The following is a 22,987-nucleotide window of genomic DNA, read 5'->3' on the forward strand; positions in this document are numbered from 1 at the left end:
TGCACATTTTGATGTTGGAACATGGTGTTAGTAATAACCAGTCCATGTCCTGAGCAGAAATCCAACAAGTATTTGCCATTATTATTAGCTTTGCTCTTTTCTCCAAATTTTCCCAAAATATTTTTGTATGTCTCACAATCATTTCCTACTCTGCTATTTAGATCCCCAACAAGGACCAACTTTTCATTTTTCATTGTGTCTGTTGCTTTTTCTAAAGCCTCAAAAAACTCCTTCACTTCTACCTTAGTAGAACCTTCTGTGGGACCATAGGCACAAATAAGTCTCATTGTCCAGTTCCCCATTCTCATATTTGCCCACATTACTCTACTTGAGACTGACTGCCATTCAAGAAGATTAACCTCGTATTTTGTGTTGAATACTATGGCTACTCCTTCTTTTCCTTGATTGTCATTGCCTGAATATAACATTTTGTATTTATTGCTCAGAAAGATCTCACCAGTTTTAGTCTTTTTTGTTTTAGTCACCCCTATTATGTCGATCTGGTACTTATCTAATTCCTCAGCTAGCTCCATTTCTTTGCCATTCAGGCTTCTTACGTTGATAGTACCAATCTTTAACTCTGGTGATGTTGAGTTGGCGTGTGCTTTCAGATTTCTTCCAGTAGCTGACTTTTTGCTGTTCGCCCTGGTTCCCTGGCAAAAACAACGGGGACCCTTGTTTAACTGGGCGACACACCAGCTGGCATGAAATTTTGTCATGTTGTACCATAATTTGCTGTATATTGGTTTAAGCCAATAAGAATACAATTTGGTCAGCTAAATCCCAAATTGGCAGCCCATCCTTGTTCGTTCAGTATCCAGTTGGTACCCAACAGGGTGCACCACGAGAAGGTGAGGTTGGGACATTAGGTCAGAAGCATTGGTCGGTTCTCCGCATTCCTTTAAAGGCTATGTGGAGGTCTCCTCTCAGTTATACAGCTTTGACCCTTAAGCACCCCGAACTTGTAATGATATGTGGTACATCTGCTAATAATAAGCAGAGTCAATTGTGGCAGTGTGATATATTTTCTCTCTCCCACAAAATCAAGGTTGCAGTGAGGTTTTAATCTCTACCTGGTGAGAATGTGTTGAAAGGCTAACTATAGGTCTTCCTGATTATCCATCTTTGACCCTTAAACAACTCTGCAGCATAAATATGGTCCCAATTTTCACATTCTGAAATTTGCCCACATCACTACTAAAAATTACCTCTTATTCAAGAAATTTATCTTTGTGTTTAGTTCTGAATACTATAGTTACACCTTCCTTTCCTTGATCAAAACTGTCTGAATAAACATTTGGGAATATTTCACCTGTTTTTGTTTCTGCCAATTCTCATACATATTTCTAATATTTCGGTTATTCCTCTGCTGGCTCTGCCTCTCTTTTTACTGATGATGGCCATCTTTATTTTTGTTGAGCTTGAAGCTGCAGCTGATTTTTGACTTTTCATACTTGTTTCCTAGGATAAAACAGGAAGGGTTTTTTTTTTTTTTTTTGGTGATATTCTAGTTGGTATGACATTTGATAAAGTGGTACCCTTATAACTGTTTGTGGTTTAAGCCAAAACTAATTGCATTTTGGTTGGCTACGGTTCAAATCATCAGCCAATCCTCACTTGCTTAGCATCCTGATAAGTAGCTTCTAACAGGTACACAATGAGAAGGTGAGCATTAATCATCAAAAGCCCCAATCAGGTTCCTCACATTTCACATAGGCTAATGGAAATCTTTCCCCATTTATCTAGTTTGGATCCTTACTAATCCTGTTTACTTAAAAAATTGAAATTAAACAATTTTATTTAAATTCTTCCTCCCGCCTCTCTCACTGTATAAAAACCAATATTTAGCTTTTATGAGACATTTATTTAGATGAATATTTTGATTGTGTTGCCAGTATCCCACCTCACTGAAATACATGTTACTACATCCTCCCTCTCTTCTTCCACATACTCTCTCCTAGTAGTTTTAATTTTCATCCTGTCAATTAAAAGTTTTGAAATTTTAAATGACTAGCATACTGCACAACAATGTAAAAAATATGTAGTTCACAGCTAAAATAAGCAAATTTTATTATTAGATATTTTATATATAAAGTATGGTTACCTTTGTTTCATATATGGTTTCAATTTCATCTCTGTTAATTCTCATTTGAGTCTCATACTGTTCTCTAAGCTCTTTCAGAGTGTCAGATAACTTCTGTTCATACTGTTCTTTAAGCTGGTTGTCTAACTCTATTATTTCTGTTTCCTTCTTACTTCTAGTTTCTGTCATTTCCTGAAATTTGTGAAGAACTATTAAAGTAAATTAATATATAAATGTACAAATAAGTTATAAATTAACATCAGACACACACATATACATGTTACACACACATACAGAGAGAGAGAGAACACAGAACTTGCCTAGCTATAAGATGATTATTTAGAAGAGGCTTGAAATAGCACAAAAAAAAAAAGAAAAAAAAAAGCCTTTCTGTTGGTTTTAATCTCATTCATAACCATTTATAATTAATGCTGACAGAATAAGTATCACTCAAATAAAACTAAATCAAAATATTAACCTGAACATAGGCAAGGAGAGATGATGAAAACTGTAAAGATATTATCCCTAGAAGGATATGCCAAGTTATTTTTTAGGCAATCCCTAGAAAAGACTACCCAAAGAAATACTCTAAATATACATACTGCCACTGAATTAGAAACCTTTATGCAGGTGCATGCAGTGTATGTGCAAAATACTTGGTCACAAGCCTAGAACATGTCGCTACATGTTCTAGGCAACTATTTATTTAACAATGCTGATGGTCAGTAATCATTAATAATGCTGATCACAATAGGAAAAACAAAGGATCTTTTGGAGTGCGATAAAGGACTTATTATGAGTGCCCATCTAGCTAGAGCCACCATTTAAACAGCAGAGCTCACTGGTTTCTCAAAAGGCCAGATAACTTGGGTATTTAATCAGTGGACAAATAACCCACATTGCTTGTCTATGAAGCATAATTGTGGACCTAAGACAGTCTGTCAGGAATGATATCACCAATGTCTGAGAGGGCTTGATGGACAAATAGAACTTCCAGTGTGTAGCAACTGACTGAAGCACTTAATGAAGGCTGTTTCTGAACCATATCTTATCAAACTATATGCAAGAAATTGAAGAGAATCATTATTGGCAGTCGCATGCCTATACAGAAACCACTGATTTCTGCAAATAACTGGAAAGTTCATCTACAGTGGTGTCAGGAACACCGTGACTGGACACTGAAAAAGTCATGTGGTTCAGTGAATGACAGTATATCTTATTCTGTACCAATGGTGAATAGACAGTTTGGTGAGAGCCCCATGAAGCAATGATCCAGCTTATCTTGCAAACAACTCAAGGTTCCAGAAGTAGCATCATAGTGTGGGGCATGTTCAGCAAAGATGACAGTGACTTCCACCATCTTCCCTGGCCACCATGAAGCATGGATCTGAACACCATTAAGAATGTATGGGACATGGCTTTTCTCCTGGATCTGTTTTTCTGACATCTTTCATCAAATCTAATCCAGTTATAGGATTATCAGGTGAATGTCTCGTATGTTATGTTGTAGACGTAGATGCAATCCAACATCTTGTGGAATCTATGCCAAATTGCATATGTGCTGTAATTTGGGCTAAAGGAGGTCAAACACACTATTAAATAAAAGTTTCTAATTCAGTGGCAGGTTTGTGTACAAAAAATATAGTGTAACATAGCAATTCAATGCAAACAATGAATAAAGAGTACCCCCATAACAGAAGAGATCAGTTGTATTAGTACTAGCTAGAGAATCAGGAATCTCTAATAAACAGCTTAGGAAAAAAACTGGACAAGACAAGAAAATGCATTTGGAAGAAAAATTAAAGAGACTGTATATATGAATACAATGAAACTAAGAAGCATAACACATCTAATGTCACTAATGGAAGATAAGAAGTTCTGACTGCTCCAGAGTATCTTAATGATATGATGGCACACTAGTTTATTACTTGTATGTATATGAAAAAATATTACTTCTGCACTGATTCAAACTTAGTAGTTTCCTGTGTCTAGCTCCCACTGATGACAGCTCAATAAAGGTCAAAACCAGTCTGGGTAGTAAGCGACTCTTCCACTAATGCAAAGCAATATACTTGTCCAATTGGGAGTGTGCTGTGTATTATGGAATACTGTATATAGAAGCCTCAGGTCCAGTCATGAAGATACTTCAAATACAAACTGTTTACTTACACTTTGGTAAAAGATAATTAAATAAGAATAAAATTTCTTGCCCAGTATAATTTACTGAAGCACGGGATTGTCAGAAGTATCCAACAAACACCTTTTCTCTGCAGTTTCAGATGACAAATGGTACTGAAAGAATGAACTCTTGATGCATAATTCTTGCCTGAATTATTTTAGTTATCAAGAGCCTTGATGGTGCCACTTGTTGTATTACAGGACTGAGTTCATATCATCTAGTCCAAAGAAGCAAACAGAAGAAGATATGCTTAAATTTATACCTTTTCTGTGGTACCTGTCTAAATATGCCTGTGTGAGTTTAATAATAGTATCACTTTTGCTTCTTGCACAAGTGGGTGAGTGACCAAACTGCTGTAATCTCATGCACATGCAAGATATGTTTAAATATTTGCAGCACAATGTTCTGATTTTCAGATCCAACTGATTGCTCACTGTCTACATTTCCAGTAAAAAATGCATTTTTCATGCCCCAGTGGCAAAGTGATCAACTACAAGATGGAGTTTGAGGACTATGAATGATCTGAAATCTCAAGGAATACTGAAGTAATTATTTTAGTTTTGTATTTTTGAACATTTTGATATATAAATAGTGATGTATGACATTTAAAACTTAAATTGTATGTTTACAATTTCATTAGATTTAGGAAAAATCTGATTCAAGTACACTGTCCACAACAGCATCAAAGGACTTCTATCCATCTAGCCACAGTTTATATAAAAATGCCTGCTTCCACTCTATAGACTTCACATGTCAATGGGATTATAAATCTAAGCAACCATAATCTTAATGTGTAAGTACTGTTCTAATTTTGCAATTATATTTTAAATAATGGGTTACCGAGTGGCAGCTGATGGTTTGAATTCAAGACTTCCAATGGATTTTTTCAAGAACAATGGATGATTTGAACCTAACTCAAGGAATACTGAGGTATTATTTTAGTTTTGTAATTTTGATGTTTATAGTGATGTATAGCATTCAAAACTTCAATTTCAAGTTCCCATTTTTCACCATATATAGAAAAAATTACTACTTGTGTACACCGAAGCGTAATTTCATTATGTCTAAAATGATTTGATGCAGTTTCAGTTCAGTCTTTGCTTGCATTTCAAAGAAGTAAGATATGTTTTTTATTGAATTAGTGGTAAGTGTTTCTGGTTTTCATATTTGATATTGTCTTGCAAATTGCAAACTATTATCTGCTGTGTTTATTGCTGTTTTTCTTCATTACTACTTATTACTACTAAGTATATAAGTTTGTTTTGTGATGTTTATTTTTTTGTTGTAGTTTTTATAGAATTTTTTTTTCTTGGATATTTTAGATAATTATGACAGAAAGAAAAACACATCGTACCAGTTCTGAATTGAGAGATCTTTCAGAGGAAGTGTCGTCAGTTGCTTCATCAGATATACCAAGTGATGTTGATTCAGATGTGGAATTAGAAAATGATATTTTTGATGGAAATTTCTCAGCTTTTGATGATGTTGCTGAAGAATATATTCTATATGGTATATATACCATATAGAATATATTAGATGAACTAATAGAAGAAGAAGCAAATGCAGAATCTATAGCTACTGTGGATGCTTCAACTGCTGGTTCTTCTGCTGAGAATATCCTGGAAAATGTTGTTGTGTATCCGAATAGAAACTCAAAAATGAACAGAAGATGGACCAATGCTCCTCCCAATGTACATAAAGTTCCTGACTTTCAGATATTTTGAGAAAGAGAAGGAATTGTCGGGGCAATACTAAGACAATACAAGTGATTGTGTGCGAAACTAATAGAAAAACCAGAGATCATTACGATGCATCCAGAAATCACAGCAATACAAACAACCTTGTATTTGGTATGATATTAATGCTGATGAAATCGATACTATGATTGGCATGCTGGAACTTTTATGTCAAGGTTTTTTCTTTACATTTTACACTGAAAATGCATGGGGTGTAATTACACCCCTGTAGATGGTTAATGTTAAAATATTTGTACACAGAGAGAAGGTTAAATCTCTAGCCAGACAGACACACACAATAAGCCTTTTACTCAACTCTGAAAAATCCTTTGTTTTTCCCATTGTAATCAACACTACTGACAAGCAACATTCTTAAATAAATAGCTGCCTAGAACACGTGGTGATGCATGTGGCCAAGTATTTTCCATATATGCCATGTAAGTGACATTTACATACATCTGCATGAATATTTCTAATTCAGTAACCGGAATGTGTATATACACTGCTGCCATCTATAATTCACTGTCTGAGATTGGCAGCCATAATACTTAACGATGGCATTGCTACCTATTTTCACCTCAAACACTATATTATAAGTGCATATTATATGCACTTAATCCTCCTGTGGAGATTGAGAAGTAGAACAAACGTATGACATAAAAATATTAAATTTGTCATTATGGCTTTTAATGCGGAGGCAAGATTTAAAAAAGAAAAAAAATAGAAAAACAACAGAAAGCAAACTTAAAGGATATGCTGGATGGAAATACTGTAATAAGAGAATAATAAATACATTCTTTTAAGAACCATCATAGTTCAAAAAACCCAAAAGATAAGAACTGAAACAGTACAGTCTAAGAGACTGATGGCAAATATAGATTAACAACAATTTACTGATTATTAAATAAAATGGAAGAAATTAGAATTTCAGTTTACATATAAATCGGATGGATGAAAGTAGGCAATTTTCATTGCTGAACATTCTGGTATTGTTTTTGGGCTATATAAAATAAATAAATACATAAAATATGATGAGTGAAAGGAAGGAAATAGTTTGAAAATGAATAAGCAAAAAGACAACCTGTATGCAGTGGGTAAGAAGGGAATTTTTTGAGTTAGAAATATTGATATTCTGGTGGGCCATAGTGAATAGTGATAGTCAGTATACTGCTCACCTGCTGTTTTTTTTTTTTTTAATCTCTTATATGCTATTAACTTGTGGAGTTCATACAAATGCCAACCTAAATGGACTGACTAAAGTCATATTATATATTATTATATATTTTGAAGAGAGTGCGTGTAGCTCAGTCAGTATTGACAGTATCATTTGGGTGGAGAGACCTAGATTTGAAGCCCATCTAGGATGTGAAGAACCTTTATCAGGATTTTCAAGTGAAAATGAATTGGTTAGTCTCATGCAGATGTGGCAGGATTTTTCTCCGAGAAACTCAGGTTTTTCATCCCAAAGAACAGGCAAAGTTAACAGAGGAAACACATACAATTAACAGACATAGCAGATAGGATTAACTGTCCTATCATAAACAGTAATTAAGCTTTTAAGATGTGAATGTTACTTAAGTGTGATAGGCCACTGAGCCTAACATGAAAATAAAGACTGGATGAGACATTTTGAAAAAAATTAAAAAAAAAAAAAAAAAACTGTATATTGATTTAATGTGCTATGGTGTTATTTCTTATTATCAGACTTAAGATATTTAGCAAATTTAATGCAATACATACAGTGAAAATGAAATGACACATTCATGTGGATTGTTTAACGACAACATTTTATTAACATCTAAGGAAGGCCTGTAATATAGTATAGTCATTAATTTGTTGATCTTTTACTTCTACAAATTTAATCATATGAAATCAAACTTAATCTGTCATATCCACGTCTGACTAATTGTTTATAAAGTCCTTATTTAATGCAGTGAGTCAATAATGTAAACTCATCAAGGTAAACTGGCAAAACAAAAAGATGGAAACTAAAGCATTTCCACTAAAATTTCTGTCCTAAGATCATCTTATTAAAGAAAGCAACCTCATCAGTTAGAGCAGCATCCTTGTTCATGAAATAATCCTAAACTTTTCTTGAAAACATTCAATTTTTGCAGTGACATAAGAGTAACTTACTGTAATAGTGCAGTTTAGGTATCATGAAAAAGTCAGCCAACACAAACCATGCTTCAGGTGTCCAAATGTTCACTTTATATTCTAACTAATAGCAAACAAAGAATTTATTTAGTCTATAATCAAGCACTGTTTAAATATTATTAACATTTTATAATAAATAACTTACCCGCTCAAAAATAGATTCCTTAAAGGCTAAATCTTCTTTCATTGTTTGCAACTTGTTTTCCAAGTCAACTCTAATCAAGGTTTCATCTTCAAGGTCTTTTTTTGTGGCTGCTAACTGCTGAGCTAGTTTATCCCGTTCTGCCTCAAGTTCCTGAAAATAAATTTTTAAATGAAATCAAGAATATTTATAATAGTGTAACACTTTAGTTCACATCCTTTAAAGGCATAATGAAACCTGAGCAATAAATGATAAAGAGAGAGAGAGAAAAAAATCCTACTACAGTTGACCCTTGAACAACATGGGGGCTAGAGGCACTGATTCCCCCCCCCTGCATTGTTCGAAAATCCATGTATAACTTTTGACTCCCCAAAAACTTAACTACCGTTGTCCAGAAGTCATACTGATAACATAAACAGTCAATTAACACATTTTGTATGGTATGTATGTATTATATACTATATTCTTACAATAAAGTAAGCTAGAGAAAAGAAGATGTTATTAAAGAAAATCATAAGGAAGTGAAAATACATTTACAGTACTGTACTTATCAATACAGTAAGTTTACATCACCTGTTTACAAGATGAACTGTATGTCTGTCAGTACCATAGACTATAGGCATTTCAAAAGAACTTGTAGGATATACTTTGCATGAAGAAGTGCATATGAAAAAGCTTTGCGCAAGATGGGTGCTGCACTTGCTCACAGCACTCGAATGAAAATCTCTGAACAGTGCTTGGAACATTTTGACAAGAATAAAACTGATTTTGTGCATCAATTTATTACTATGGATTAGACTTGGATTCACCATTACACACCAGAATCCAAACAGCAGTCAAAATAGTGGACAGAAGCCTGTTGTTTAGCACCAAAGAAGACAAAGTCGGCTTCATCAGCAGGAAAGCTTATGGCATCGGTGTTTTGGGATGCTAAAGGCATTTTATTAATTATCTTGAAAAGGATAAAACAATAACCGGGGAATATTATTCTGATCTTTTAATCAGACTAGATGAAAAAATTCATGAGAAAAGACCTGGTTTGCAGAAGAAAAATATTATCTTTCATCAGGACAGTGCACCTGCCCACAAAGATGTTTTGGCAATGGGAAAATTAAGGGATCTGCACTATGAATTGTTGGATCATTCACCCTATTCCCCAGATTTGGCTCTCTCTGACTTATCTCTCTTCCCAAAACTAAAACTCTTCCTCGCTGGTCAGCATTTTTCCTCGAATCAAGAGGTGATTGCTGCTGTAGAGGGGTATTTTGCAGATCTTACTGAGAACCACTACAGGGACGGGATAATGTTGCTGGAATAAATGTATTAGTCGTAAGGGAGATTATCTTGAAAAAAAATTTTTTTATTAATTATAAATTTGTTTTTTTTTCATTGTTAGGCCGAGAACTTTTCAGCCCACCCTCGTAATAATCCCTGATAAAGTTCCAGGATTGAGAGTGAAATGTCTGCATTGTTAATCAAGTTAATTTATGATATTAATAACAGAAATTTTTTGTGACAATTCAGATAAAATTAGAATACAGGAATACCTCGATTATCGCGATTCTCAATTTATCGCGGTTTATAAATTCGATACCAAAATTCCAATTATTGCGTTCCAAATTCGAATTATCGCGGCGCGAGATGTAGCCTACTACATATGCAACTAGTTTGAGTCGCCACTCTCCAGGTATCGCTCTCTTGTAGCGCTTCGTTTTTATCCGACAGCGTCTTCTCACCACTTACCAGTAACTATCCGCCCTTGCCTGAAGTACATGTGGATATTTATTTCTCTTGTTATTTACCCCTACAATGAATGCTAAAAGAAACAAGGATGATTTCAAGTCTATAGCTATCGAGAAGAAACGTAGAATGATCAGCTTAGAAGATAAGTTGCATATGATAAATAAGTATGAAGCAGGCATAACCAAAGCCAAAATTGCAAGAGAGTACGGTCTAAATGAATCGACTGTTCGCCGTATTTTAGACCACGCTGCAAACGCTAGGGCTTCGATCTAGGACTAAAAGAAATTGAAAAAAGTGATGTTCAGGACCTGCTTCAGTCACATGATAAGGAGCTGGATGATGAAGACCTAATTAACCTCGAGAGAGAACGTGCTCATGATGTCTATCTAACAGATAAGCTTAGGTGTTGATGGTTATTCATGACTTATTTTTCACGGTATTAACAACACCACAAACACTTTTAACAACAAAGATGTTTTATTAACGCTTATATTTCGCTGATTTTCAACTCAGCATCATCAGAGCACAACACATGTAAACACGACAGTGAGTGAGTGAAACAATATAATTGCAAAAGACAAAAGATCTAAAGTCCAATTTTTTTGGTGCCCTCTAACGAAAAAAAAAAAAAAAAAACAGCAGTTGTCCAGGAGTTTTTCTTAGGATAACTGTCTCCCAAATTTTTGGCAAATTAATGCAACCATATTTGTTAAGGTTGGGAGAATTCTTCAAAGCCATTGCTGACTCAAAAAATAATCTTTCAGATCTATAACGACTCCTAAATAGCACATTCGTTTTCCTCCATCTAATCCTGTGTGAAGGAGTTTCCAAAGCATGGTCTGCCAGTCCCGACTTACCATAGTAATAGTAGCGAATATATCTTTCATGTTCTTCCAGGCGGATGTTCACTGATCTTCCTGTTTGCCCATAATAGGCCAAATCACAGTCACACAGAACTTCATACACTCCTGGGTGTGCTAAAGGGTGAAGTTTATCCTTAGGCGAGCGGATCAGAGTTGCCAGCTTGACATGAGGTTTGAAAGTGGTGCGAAGGCCATGTTTCAACAATACTTTGGCTATCTTTTCCGATGTACCTCTGATATAGGGAATAGAAATGGTCATGTTGTATTCTTGTGTATTAGGGGAGGGCAGAGTAATGGGCCTATGTAGTATTTTATCTATTTTGTAGGGATTGTAGTTCAGTGGTCAGAGCTGTATCGTTAGAACAAATGGCTCTGGCTCTGTGTGTAAGTGTTTTTAAAATGCCGTACTGTTGGACTGGATGATGATATGATTGTTTATGTAGGTATCTTCCTGTGTGTGTAGGCTTTCTGTAAATAGAAAAAGATAGTGAACCATCTGAAAGGCAGGTGACTAATGTGTCAAGAAATGGTAAACAGTTATTTGATTATTTTTCTACTGTGAAGTGAATTTTGGGGTGTTTAGGTAGGTAACAAAAGCATCCAAAGTCCGTGGGGCCAGATGGCAAACACATCATCTACATAGCGTAATAACCACACTTGTGGCTTGTATGTAGCTGTGGTAAGTACTAATGCAGGTTACTTTACATGGGGGGAATTCTACAAACAGATTAATGGTACTGCTATGGGTTGCCCCCCCCCCTCTCTCCCCCGTTAGCAAATTTTTACATGGAACACTTTGAAAACAAAGTACTTACCATAGCTACATACAAGCCACAAGCGTGGTTACGCTATGTAGATGATGTGTTTGCCATCTGGCCCCATGGACAAGACACTTTGGATGCTTTTGTCACCTACCTAAACACCCCAAAATTCACTTCACAGTAGAAAAAGAATCAAATAACTGTTTACCATTTCTTGACACATTAGTCACCCGCCTTTCAGATGGTTCACTATCTTTTTCTATTTACAGAAAGCCTACACGCACAGGAAGATACCTACATAAACAATCACATCATCATCCAGTCCAACATTACGGCATTTTAAAAACACTTAGCTTACGCACAGAGCTAGAGCCATTTGTTCTAACGATACAGCTCTGACCACTGAACTCCAATATCTGCGCCATACGTTCTTAGCCAATGGCTATAATCCCTACAAAATAGATAAAATACTACATAGGCCCATTACTCTGCCCTCCCCTAATACACAAGAATACAACATGACCATTTCTATTCCCTATATCAGAGGTACATCGGAAAAGATAGCCAAAGTATTGTTGAAACATGGTCTTCGCACCACTTTCAAACCTCGTGTCAAGCTGGCAACTCTGATCCGCTCGCCTAAGGATAAATTCACCCTTTAGCACATCCAGGAGTGTATGAAGTTCTGTGTGACTGTGATTTGGCCTATTATGGGCAAACAGGAAGATCAGTGAACATCCGCCTGGAAGAACATGAAAGATACATTCGCTACTATTACTATGGCAAGTCAGGACTGGCAGACCACGCTTTGGACACTCCTTCACACAGGATTAGATGGAGGAAACCAAATGTGCTATTTAGGAGTCGTTATAGATCTGAAAGATTATTTTTTGAGTCAGCAATGGCTTTGAAGAATTCTCCCAACCTTAACAAATATGGTTGCATTAATTTGCCAAAAATTTGGGAGACAGTTATCCTAAGAAAAACTCCTGGACAACTGCTGTTTTTTTTTTTTTTTTTTCGTTAGAGGGCACCAAAAAAATTGGACTTTAGATCTTTTGTCTTTTGCAATTATATTGTTTCACTCACTCACTGTCGTGTTTACATGTGTTGTGCTCTGATGATGCTGAGTTGAAAATCAGCAAAATATAAGCGTTAATAAAACATCTTTGTTGTTAAAAGTGTTTGTGGTGTTGTTAATACCGTGAAAAATAAGTCACGAGTGCTCATGATGCTCAAATCGATGATAATGACGAACAAATTGACTTTGCACCGAAGGAATTTACCCTCAAAGAAATGGACAAAATGTTTAGAATTGCTGAAAATTTTAAAGAGAAAATCTTGAACGGTGATCCTAATCTCAAGTGATCACTGAAAGTTTATCAGGAAATTGAAAATTCCATCCGTTGTTACCGAGTTTTATACGAAGAAAAAAGAAAGAAAAAATTCCACCAGACAACTCTACATCAATTTTTATCCAAGAAAGAATAATTGTATGTACTGTATGTACTTCTTATATATAAATAAAGATTAAAGAATAATCTTGTTTTTCTTAATGAACCTTTATTTTTTTACTTAGCACATTTAACACATTTCTTTTTTACTTGATATATAAAATTTAATTAATAGATTTGAAAAATCCTTGGCATTGATCACCCATTTTACATGCATTATTTATCCCGATTATCGTGGATTCGATTATTACGGTATTTTTCGTGGCAACAATAACCGCAATAATCGAGGTATTCCTGTACATCATTAAATTTTGTGATTAACTCTCAAATCATATCTTGGTATAGATTTCTTCTCTATGGAAGAGAAACCTTTTGCAGCTATTATCAACCTATATGCTGAGAATTGAAATATTCCGCTGTCTTTAAGTAGAAGACACATTTCATCACACAGTGCGAACCACTGCCCTACTTATTAGAAGCCCAAAGTAGTTTGAAAAATAAAAAGTCAGAAAAAGTTCCATGTTTGGTCTCTCACGCAGAGTTGACAAGCCCTGAGCCAACCAGATTATGCAATCTCAGGCCACTTATGATAGTGAAAATGCTATAAAATGTGAAGATTATGTACTTATAAGTACATAATCTTTTACGAATGGAAACTGCAAACATAAAAAGTAAATAAGATAATAGTGGCTGAAATGCCTTTTTGATTTTATGTTGATCAGTGAGTTTACAGGATACTGACAGGAGATTTAACTTAAGTGTATAGGTTAGTTCAGGGCACAACAGGAATCTGCTGCAACAATTGACTGAAACTTTCTATTAGATGGAATTATAAACAGAACAGTGAAAAAGAGAACAAATGAAACAAGTTCATTTCACTATTTAAGGTTTAAAACTTGAAATGGTCTTCAGAAATCTTCAAAAGAAATCTTGCATCTTCAAAGATGCCAGGTTGTTAAGAGTGGAGCACATCATCATCAGGGTGCAGCATTAGTATTCTTGTTGTTTAACATTCATAAATTTAGGTTCAAATATTAAGAGTAAAATTTCTCTTTACTGATAATGTGAAGTTCTGCAGCGTCATCACTGTTCAGATGGTTTAAATTGTTTACAGAATAACCCTAAAAGACTGAAAAGTAGGAAATGGGCTTTAAAATTTAATTCAAGTACATGCAACTTGTTAAGAGATTAGCTGAATGAAAAATAAAGTTTAGAAAAGTTAATTTGGTTGATAGAAAATTGAAGTCAGGAATCATTCAGCAGGTTATAAGTTTAATTTTTCACTAGCAAGAGAAAGGAAGTTATTATACCATTGCAGAAGGCTCTAGTCAGACCAATATTAGATTATGGCTCATAACTTCACTCTCCAAAGTTTTTGATGTATATGTCAGGATAATCAGAAAAGTATTCAAAGAATATTCACTAAATGTGTGGAAAACTGCATCTTAATAGTTATGAGAATTTATCCAGTTAGTTGTAATTTGATTAATTTAACAGGACACTGACAGGAGATTTAACTGAAATGTATAAGTTAGTTGAGAGCACAACAGGAGTCTGCTGCAATTGACTGAAAACTCTCTACTAGATGGCATTATAAACAGCCAGTAAAAGAGAACAAATGGACAAAGTTCATTTCACTATTAGGGTTTAAAACATGAAATGCCTTCAGAAATAGGTTATAGAATCAGTGAAATTGGAACTGAATAATTGCAATTGCTGAAGGATTGAAGCAAACACATCTGTATAAACATGGGCAAAAAAATAAATAAAAAAAAGATGAAAAAAAAATGAAGGAGGAAGATAGGCTGTGAGTGATTGTCACATACTGGTTTGATAACAGTAGTGATCAGTCAATATATACAGTTCACTTACTCATTACTCATTCCCCTTCCATGCAATGAGTAAGTCTTTCCACAGTGATAGACTTACTCATTGCATGGAAGGGGAATGAGTAATGAGTAAGTCTATCACTGTGGCTTTAGAGTGGGCTTTCCTCTGGATACTCTGGTCCTCCTCCTCCCCTCAAACATAAAACCAACTTCTGACATTTTTGCAGTAATTACATGCACATCCATTGATAAATGATGAATTTATCAATTCTGATAATTCAAGGAATTAATGCAGAACTCCATGAGATAAGAATATCACTTGCAAAAAAACAACAACATGGCTCTTGACTGAATGCCGAAAGATGTACAGTATTAAACACTGAAGAGTTCTTATCCAGCCTTATTCCATAATTATTAACAGATCTTCAACGGTTTCTATTCAGATTTCCTGAAGTTATTTCATATCTTTTATTTTCATGACATCAATCCACTAGAATATCAATAGGGTGGTCCAATATAATAAATTTTCGCATATAGAGTGCCGATGGCATGAAAGTAATCATTAGAATAATGCAGAATTTATTCCAATTATTTGTCCAATATGACAGCTAAAACTTTAATTTTCATACACCTGCACCAGAAAAACATTGTTCATTCCTCAGATGCTTATTTAGAGCTAAGCTTAGAAATAAGACAATGGCATTCCACATGTTTCCAATACAATGTTGCAGTTTTAAATTACATGTTTTTAATGGAATGAATTTGCTCCAATAAAGCTATTATTTACAAAGAAAATTTAATCAAAACATAATCAAAATGTTGAAAAATTTTTTCACTTGGTTATACCATAAATTAAAGATGCCAAGAAATTATATTTTTGGTTTCATCCTTTATCCAAGTGTAAGCAAACAAAGTTTGCATGTGAAGTAACTTCACGACTGGGCTACTTGTATACAGAGGCTAATGACTTCACATCAATTGCCATAGTATCCCATATTGCAAAGCACATATGCATTATGAACATATAAATGCATATGCATTATGAACATATAAATGCATATGCATTATGAACATATAAATGCATATGCATTATGAACATATAATGCATATGAACATATATGTTCATATGCATTATATAACGTATATGAACATATAACGTATATGAACATATAACGTATATGAACATATAACGTATATGCATTATGAACATATAATGTATATGCATTATGAACATATAATGTATATGCATTATGAACCAGTCTGGGTAGTGGCCTGGTTTTGACCTTTATTGAGGTCTCATCAGTGGGAGCCAGACCAAGAAGTGATATCAAGGTTGAAGGAATGCAGAAGTCATATTTCCATATACTACTAGTGAAAAGGAGCCAGGGTAGTGGCCCCTTCCCATAATGCATAACATTATACATGTCATTAATGATATATGCTTTGCATTATGGGGTACTAAGGCAATTGATATTAAGTCATGAGCCTCTATATACAAGTAGCCCAGTCATGAAGTTACTTTGCATGCAAACTTTGTTTGCTTACACTTGGATAAAGGATGAAACCAAAAATATAATTTCTTGGCATCATTAATTTATAATCAAAATGTATTTTTGACAGCGGGAATAAAATGCACATTGCTAATTTTTAATGCAATCTATATTAAAGATATAGATATTTGTTTTATTTTGCACATTAGGCCTTGGAAGGAACAGAATAGCTACCCAAAACCATTCTATAGGTGAAGGCTATTTTTAAGTCAAATATCACTTAAATAACAATGCAGCTTCATATTTATATTTCATTCAATATCTTCATTCAAGCAATGGAAGTGCAGATAATTTCTATCCTACATTCAATAAAAACTGTGTGTTTTGATCTTAATATTATCAACATCAAACTTAAAATATTGATATTTAAAATGATTTTTTAAACAATTATATAAATAATATGCAATTTTACATTTCTGATAGCTTGTTTAAATAAATCATTAAAATAGTTCAGTTTAAAACAAATATGAACTCCACTGTATGACTTACAGATAACTGATTTTCTAGTTTTCGGCAATCTGCAAGTGCATGATTCAGTCTTTTCTGCAGGTCTTGTCCTATTAATTCAGATGTTTTCAGCTGCTTTTCTGTAGTAATTAAGTCTTTTTCTTTTTTAGCTAATCTATAAAAAAAAAGTAACAGTTCCTTACATCCAATGATAAACCTTAGTATATTTTGAAATATTTATGTACAGCATTGATTTTCATTGAGAAGAATTATTTTAAACTGAATCAGTTTAAATAAATAAAAAAATGTAAGCATTCATTAAAAAAAAAAAACATTCACCGGTTTGTTAAATGGTATTCTGAGCTATATAAAAAGGTATGCTATGGGCCTGGAAATGGGGCAATAATAAAATGTTTAGGCAAATAGGAAATGAGGGGGTAAATACATATATTTTTGTTGAAAATCCCATCCATGAGAGTTGTAAAAACCTGTTGTACATTAGGCCTATGGGTGAACATCAAGATTATCTGAAATGCTGCTCTAGGGAACTGGATCTCCAGACCAAAGATCATTTTTTTCTGATCACTTCAGGCCTCAAAAAAGGAAGGTCTTCACAGTGAGCAATGAAAAATTCACTTACCACCAAAAGACATTACAAATATTCATGCCACAAAGAGAATCAAACCTACAATCTGTTGGAGAGTAGAGATGCTAATAACTCTGCCAATCAGGGAAGCAGATTTTACAAGAGCACAGAGGAATAAAGAAAGTAGATTTTGGAGGCTTTTCAGGGATAATAACTAAAAGCCTGATAAAGAAAACATGATTAAGTATAGTCACTTTGGGCTTGCAGACCATACTCTGGATATCCGCCACAGAATACGTTGATTTAAATTTTCATATTTAAATATGAAAGTTTGTTCAGGGAATCGGCCTCAGCTCTAAAAAAACTTTCCAAACCTCAACAAATTTGGGTGCATGAGACTACCTAAAATTTGGGAAGCTTGCATCTTGAGAACTTCAGCCCAACAGCCAAGACAACCCAATATAGCCTGTTAGGGGGAACCTTTAAGACTCTAGGAATAACAGTAGTTTTCTCTCTTCTGCTTCATTTGCTTTTTGTAGTGCCTGCGTGCACTTGTCATTGTTGTACTTCCCATGAAGATGGCAATGTGACATAGCCGAAATATAGGAGGTATTTATTAAAGTTTCTTTTAATTAATATTCCAGTATATGTTTATTAATTATTTTGTTAAGGCTTATTAATAAAGGTAGTAAGATTTGATAGGACATCACTATGAGCATTAAGGAAACAAGCAAAGAAACACATTAAATTTATCTACAATAGGTAAAGATAACAGGAACATAATATCTTATAGTTAACAGATAATAATTATTAGGCTCTATCACTATCAACAAACAGTTGTCAAAGGATACTTTCCTAGGTAGAAGAAAATGCCAACTAGACCTAGGTAATAGATTTCTTTAGTATCTACTCTATAAAATCACTTCACTTTCTTTATGTTTATCATATCCCCCTCTTTTCTGCTTACTAACCCTTGTAAGCCATTAATATTCAGCCTATCCTCAAAGTGAAGCACTCTGCAAACTGTCATCATTTTGGTCACTCACTTCTGAATCCTCTTCCACATCCCCAAGCAACACAGGCAACTGGATATTCATACACAACAGTCCAGTCCTGATATGGTCATATCAGCCTTATAAAATAAACTTGACCCTCTTCTTGTAAGCATTTCTCAACATCCAAGTGATTAAGACATTCTGCTCATTTTTGCAATGTGTCCTCTAAACTTCAACTGTCTACCATCATCCCTAAATTCCAAGCTTTGCCAATTTCTTGTAGTACAGTTCTATCTATGCAATACACAGATACTTTTTTTGACATAATGCCATCTTTTGTCCAAATTACCACCCAAGATCATCCTACAGGATCTCTTTAACATCTTTATTAACTACTCAAACAGATGAAATAAATATAAACTTCATATCTATGCTATTTCAATAGTATCAAATGTCATTTTAACTTCAATGGACATTTTGCATCAAAGTAATTAATCATGTGTGAACTAGTCATGGCTGGTTCGGTGGTTAACTCTTGTTCTTGGCAAGCAATTGGATATTCCCTTCTAATCATCCCCAATATCAGTGACGTATAACAGTGGCCAGATATAGAGAGTCCAGTGACTCTCTACCTGGCCACTTAGTGAGTAAATTACTAAGACCAGACTTCCCCTTCACAAGCCATGCTGTTCCCCTAGAGAAAATCATACTGATATCCATTTCTGAATTCAGTTCTTAGCTGACTTTTCCAATACCTTAACCACCACTCTTGAGATAGTCTATAATTTAAACCTTGGTCTTGGAGCCTTGTTTGTGAAATGGAACTATTATGCCCTCTTTATGCCCCATTGCACCTTTAAGAACAGAGATTTATATTCAACAATCTGGTTAAGGGCATTGCCATTTCTCCTGCACTTTCCCCATAACACATTGACTAATATGTTATCATTTGCATTAGTGAAACATAGCTGATAGAATATTTAGTTGGATAGAATATGAAGGGTATAATCTTTTCATGGATGATAGCTGATGAACTGCAGTCAAAAAGAGTAGGAATACAGCTGGAGGTCAGTGAAAATAGTGCAAGGTCATTTGGTATGAGATAAAGGCCAATGGATCAAAATATATATAGAGTCGGTTGCTGCTATAAACCAGGGGATGTGAAGGATGATGTGGATGGTACGCATTTACAAATAAGATTGATGAGTGTGTGTGGGTGGGGGGAGGAGTAATTATTATGAAGGATGACTTCAACTATGGGAAAGGACTGGAAAGTGACAAGGATATATGTGAGAAAGGAAATGGAATTTATGCAGTTACTAAGGAATAATTACCTGACTCAGCATATGATGGAAGGTACCAAGGAGTTGAGTGCTGGATCTAATAACTACATCAGAGGATTTGTCTATAACCAGGATGACTACACTACTGTGCCCCATTCCCCCCTTGCAGGCGCCCATGACCTTGCAATTTATCGATGTATGCAAGTTTTGAGAGGGCATAGCGAATCAGCATTCATCTTAATTGGTCCAATGCAATTAATTGCAGGATAACTTTGAATACTTCTGTGTAGAGTGGGGAACAATCTGTTTTATGATTGATTAAAAAACAACAATGAAGGAGAATGCTATATTTGGTTGGTATATTTGAAATACTCAAAGATGAAAATATGTGAACCATCATTTATAAGACATGTGAGAATAGGAAGGAATAAGTGTGAATAGAAACACTTTCATTAATGGTAAATTAATAATTAATAATTATAATTTGTGATATGTGTGTCCTATAAGTTTCTGGGTAGAGCGAATAGCATGAATGATCCTATAAATTCTAAACATGAATAAGTGAATTTACGATGGCATAATTATATTAAAAAAAAAAAAAAAAACTGATGAGAGAGAGAAAGTATTGCAGGAATAAATATGGTTTGATGGAGCAGCAAATCATCTCGTAAAATTTGTTGCACATGTTATGTGTATTTTCGTTTGCGTATATTTCGCTCCATTTTCCAAGAATTTTATTTTGTTTACTGGGACTCAAGTATACAGAACATCCAATCATTATCAGAATTATCCACACTTTCAAGAATCCTAAATTCATTAGTTGTTTTTTTTTAGTATCAGCGGTTCTTCTGTCCTATCAATCTCACATATGCTGGTATTTTGTTGAAGATCGACAACATCTTATAATACACAGAATATTCATTTTTATTCAGGAATAGATATTTTTTACTATCTGTTGTTTCCGAAGACTAGAATAAAAATGCCTCTATATAAACCGTTGAAAAAAATTTGCAACCTCAACAAATGCTATACTGCACAAAAGAAAAAACGATTAGCATTTTTCTCCTAGGAGAAATCTGGATATTTTCAGTTCCAGAAAACCATGTGTAGCAGCTGTTTGTAATAAAGCCATTGGATATAGTAATCTCTCAACTCATGACAACATTCAATTGGATTGGTTGACACAATAACCAATCACAGCCGCTAGGTGCTGAGTGAGCTCAAAATTTAAGCTTACCTAGTCATGCCTTCTCAGCGATTTAAAAATAATACAACACTAAGAATTTGACACCTTGAGCCCTCTTTACATCTTTTCGAATGGCTCATAGGTGTATGCATTTTGAAAGCACACCTGGGCTATTAACGCGAATGCGACACAATGTTTACACGGTGAAAAGTGCCTTCTTCATGAAGCACTAATACTTTATTATCCTTGTGAAGAGGACAATGAAGCATTAGTACAGTATAATATTGTGTTCAATTTTAGGAATCGCACATGAAGTCTGCAAACAATTGGGCGAGTCTTTAAGGGAATAAATGCAAAAAATATAATATCGGTGATACTGATATTTCATGGATGAGCACCACACACCTAACACACCTGGAATATTCGCCCCTGGTAGTCATCTTAACCTGGGAAGTGGCTAAATGCATGGAATTTTTAATTAAGAGGGTATATCTGTGAAAATACAGACTAATAAGTAGAATAAACTAGGAGACTGCTTAGAGCAATGCCATGGCATGAGAAACTGCAAGGGTTGAATGTTGATGTGCATGGCAGGTGATAAAGCAGTGTTTGAGAGAAGTAATAGACTGATATCTAGAATCACATAGAATCAATCAAATCGGAGTTAATGGATGAGCAGCATCATTAAGCAGGAACTATAAATAAAAGAAAAAATTGTGGAGGGAATTCAAAGAGAAAAGTGATGTTCAGCAGGCACAGGGCAGAAGAGTGACAAGTACTGTAAAGAAGACAAATATCCAAGTATGAGAGGAAATTAGCTGTGCAGGCCACAGGTAATTCCAAGAGTTCTTTGGGTAAGCAGCAAGTAAAAGGAAGAATGATTATACAAGAATAATTCTGACAAATGCTGATAGTAGAGAGGTAACTGAAGATGACAAAGTAATTGAATTACTAAGTGATCACTTTGCAAGGATATATTATCCAGGTGGAAATACTGCAGTAACAAGAAAGACAAGCTCTTGAGGAGATAGATGAACTGGAGGTGCATAGGATAATACAGAACACATTTTGGAAAATTATGGAGACAACTACTGTGTTTGAGTAAAAGTTTAGTTTAAATAAACCAAAATCAACACGCAACGTTTCGATCTTTATATCAAGATCATCTTCTGGAGCATATACACTACACACAGAGAAACAAGCTGTACTACAATCTACATGGTTTGCTAAAGTTACTGACCAACCGTTACAACAATTGTTGGCCTGACCTCTGGTGAAAAAAAAAAAAAAAAACCTTGACTTCATCAATGCTAGAGTCCTATTATCATTATTATCTATTGGTTAAAAAATTACATTGGGCTGGAGAGCAACATGTTTATATATGTAGAAAGTATTTTACCTTGGGTATAATAATGTTAAAGATACCAAGCTATTTTAAACCTGGTTTTACTCCATCAACCAGGTTTAAAATAGCTTGGTATCTTTAGCATATATATATTAAAAATATGATTATACATATAAATTTCAACCAGTTGGTATGGAATGGTTTCCAATACTAGCTGAAGGTTGCTTAAGGTCCTAAAGTATGCTGGGTACTAAGTAGGCTGAATATGTGCAATCCAGATTCTTGGAATTTTCATGCCACCATTATTGTTGATATTAGGGTGGTTAATCAGAATTTTGCAGGCTTCTTTAAATTTTCTTTCATACCAGGTTTTTGTATGGTGTGGAGAGCGAGTACTTTTCCAATCAATTTGGTATAAGGTGTTGAGAGCATGGTCTGAGAGGCCTGCTTCACCAAAATTGTTATATTTAATGTGTCTTTTGTGTTCTTTTTTAACCATCCATTGATTAACCACCCTAATATCAACAATAATGGCAGCATGAAAATTCCAAGAATCAAGATGGCACATATTTAGCCTACTTAAGTAATACTTAAGTGTACTAAGTATTACACAGCATACTTTAGGACCTTAAGTAACCTTCAACTAGT

General features: G+C 34.6%; 1 protein-coding gene across 1 annotated transcript in view; it reads right to left on the reverse strand.

Moving 5' to 3' along the window:
- The window catches only part of LOC150108598 (lamin-like), a 118,734-nt gene that overhangs the window by 87,075 nt on the left and 8,672 nt on the right, over positions 1–22,987 (reverse strand). Inside the window, exons 2-4 of the mRNA XM_090390885.1 lie at positions 16,987–17,119; positions 8,301–8,450; positions 2,105–2,275 (exon numbers count right to left, since the gene is read on the reverse strand). Coding sequence (XP_090247011.1) covers positions 2,105–2,275; positions 8,301–8,450; positions 16,987–17,119 — 454 coding nt within the window. The remainder of the gene's footprint in view (positions 1–2,104; positions 2,276–8,300; positions 8,451–16,986; positions 17,120–22,987) is intronic.

Source organism: Typopeltis vanoorti, chromosome 3, assembly GCF_054136105.1.
Source record: "Typopeltis vanoorti isolate ZY-2024b chromosome 3, IOZ_Tvanoo_1.0, whole genome shotgun sequence".
Lineage (NCBI taxonomy): Eukaryota > Metazoa > Arthropoda > Arachnida > Uropygi > Thelyphonidae > Typopeltis > Typopeltis vanoorti.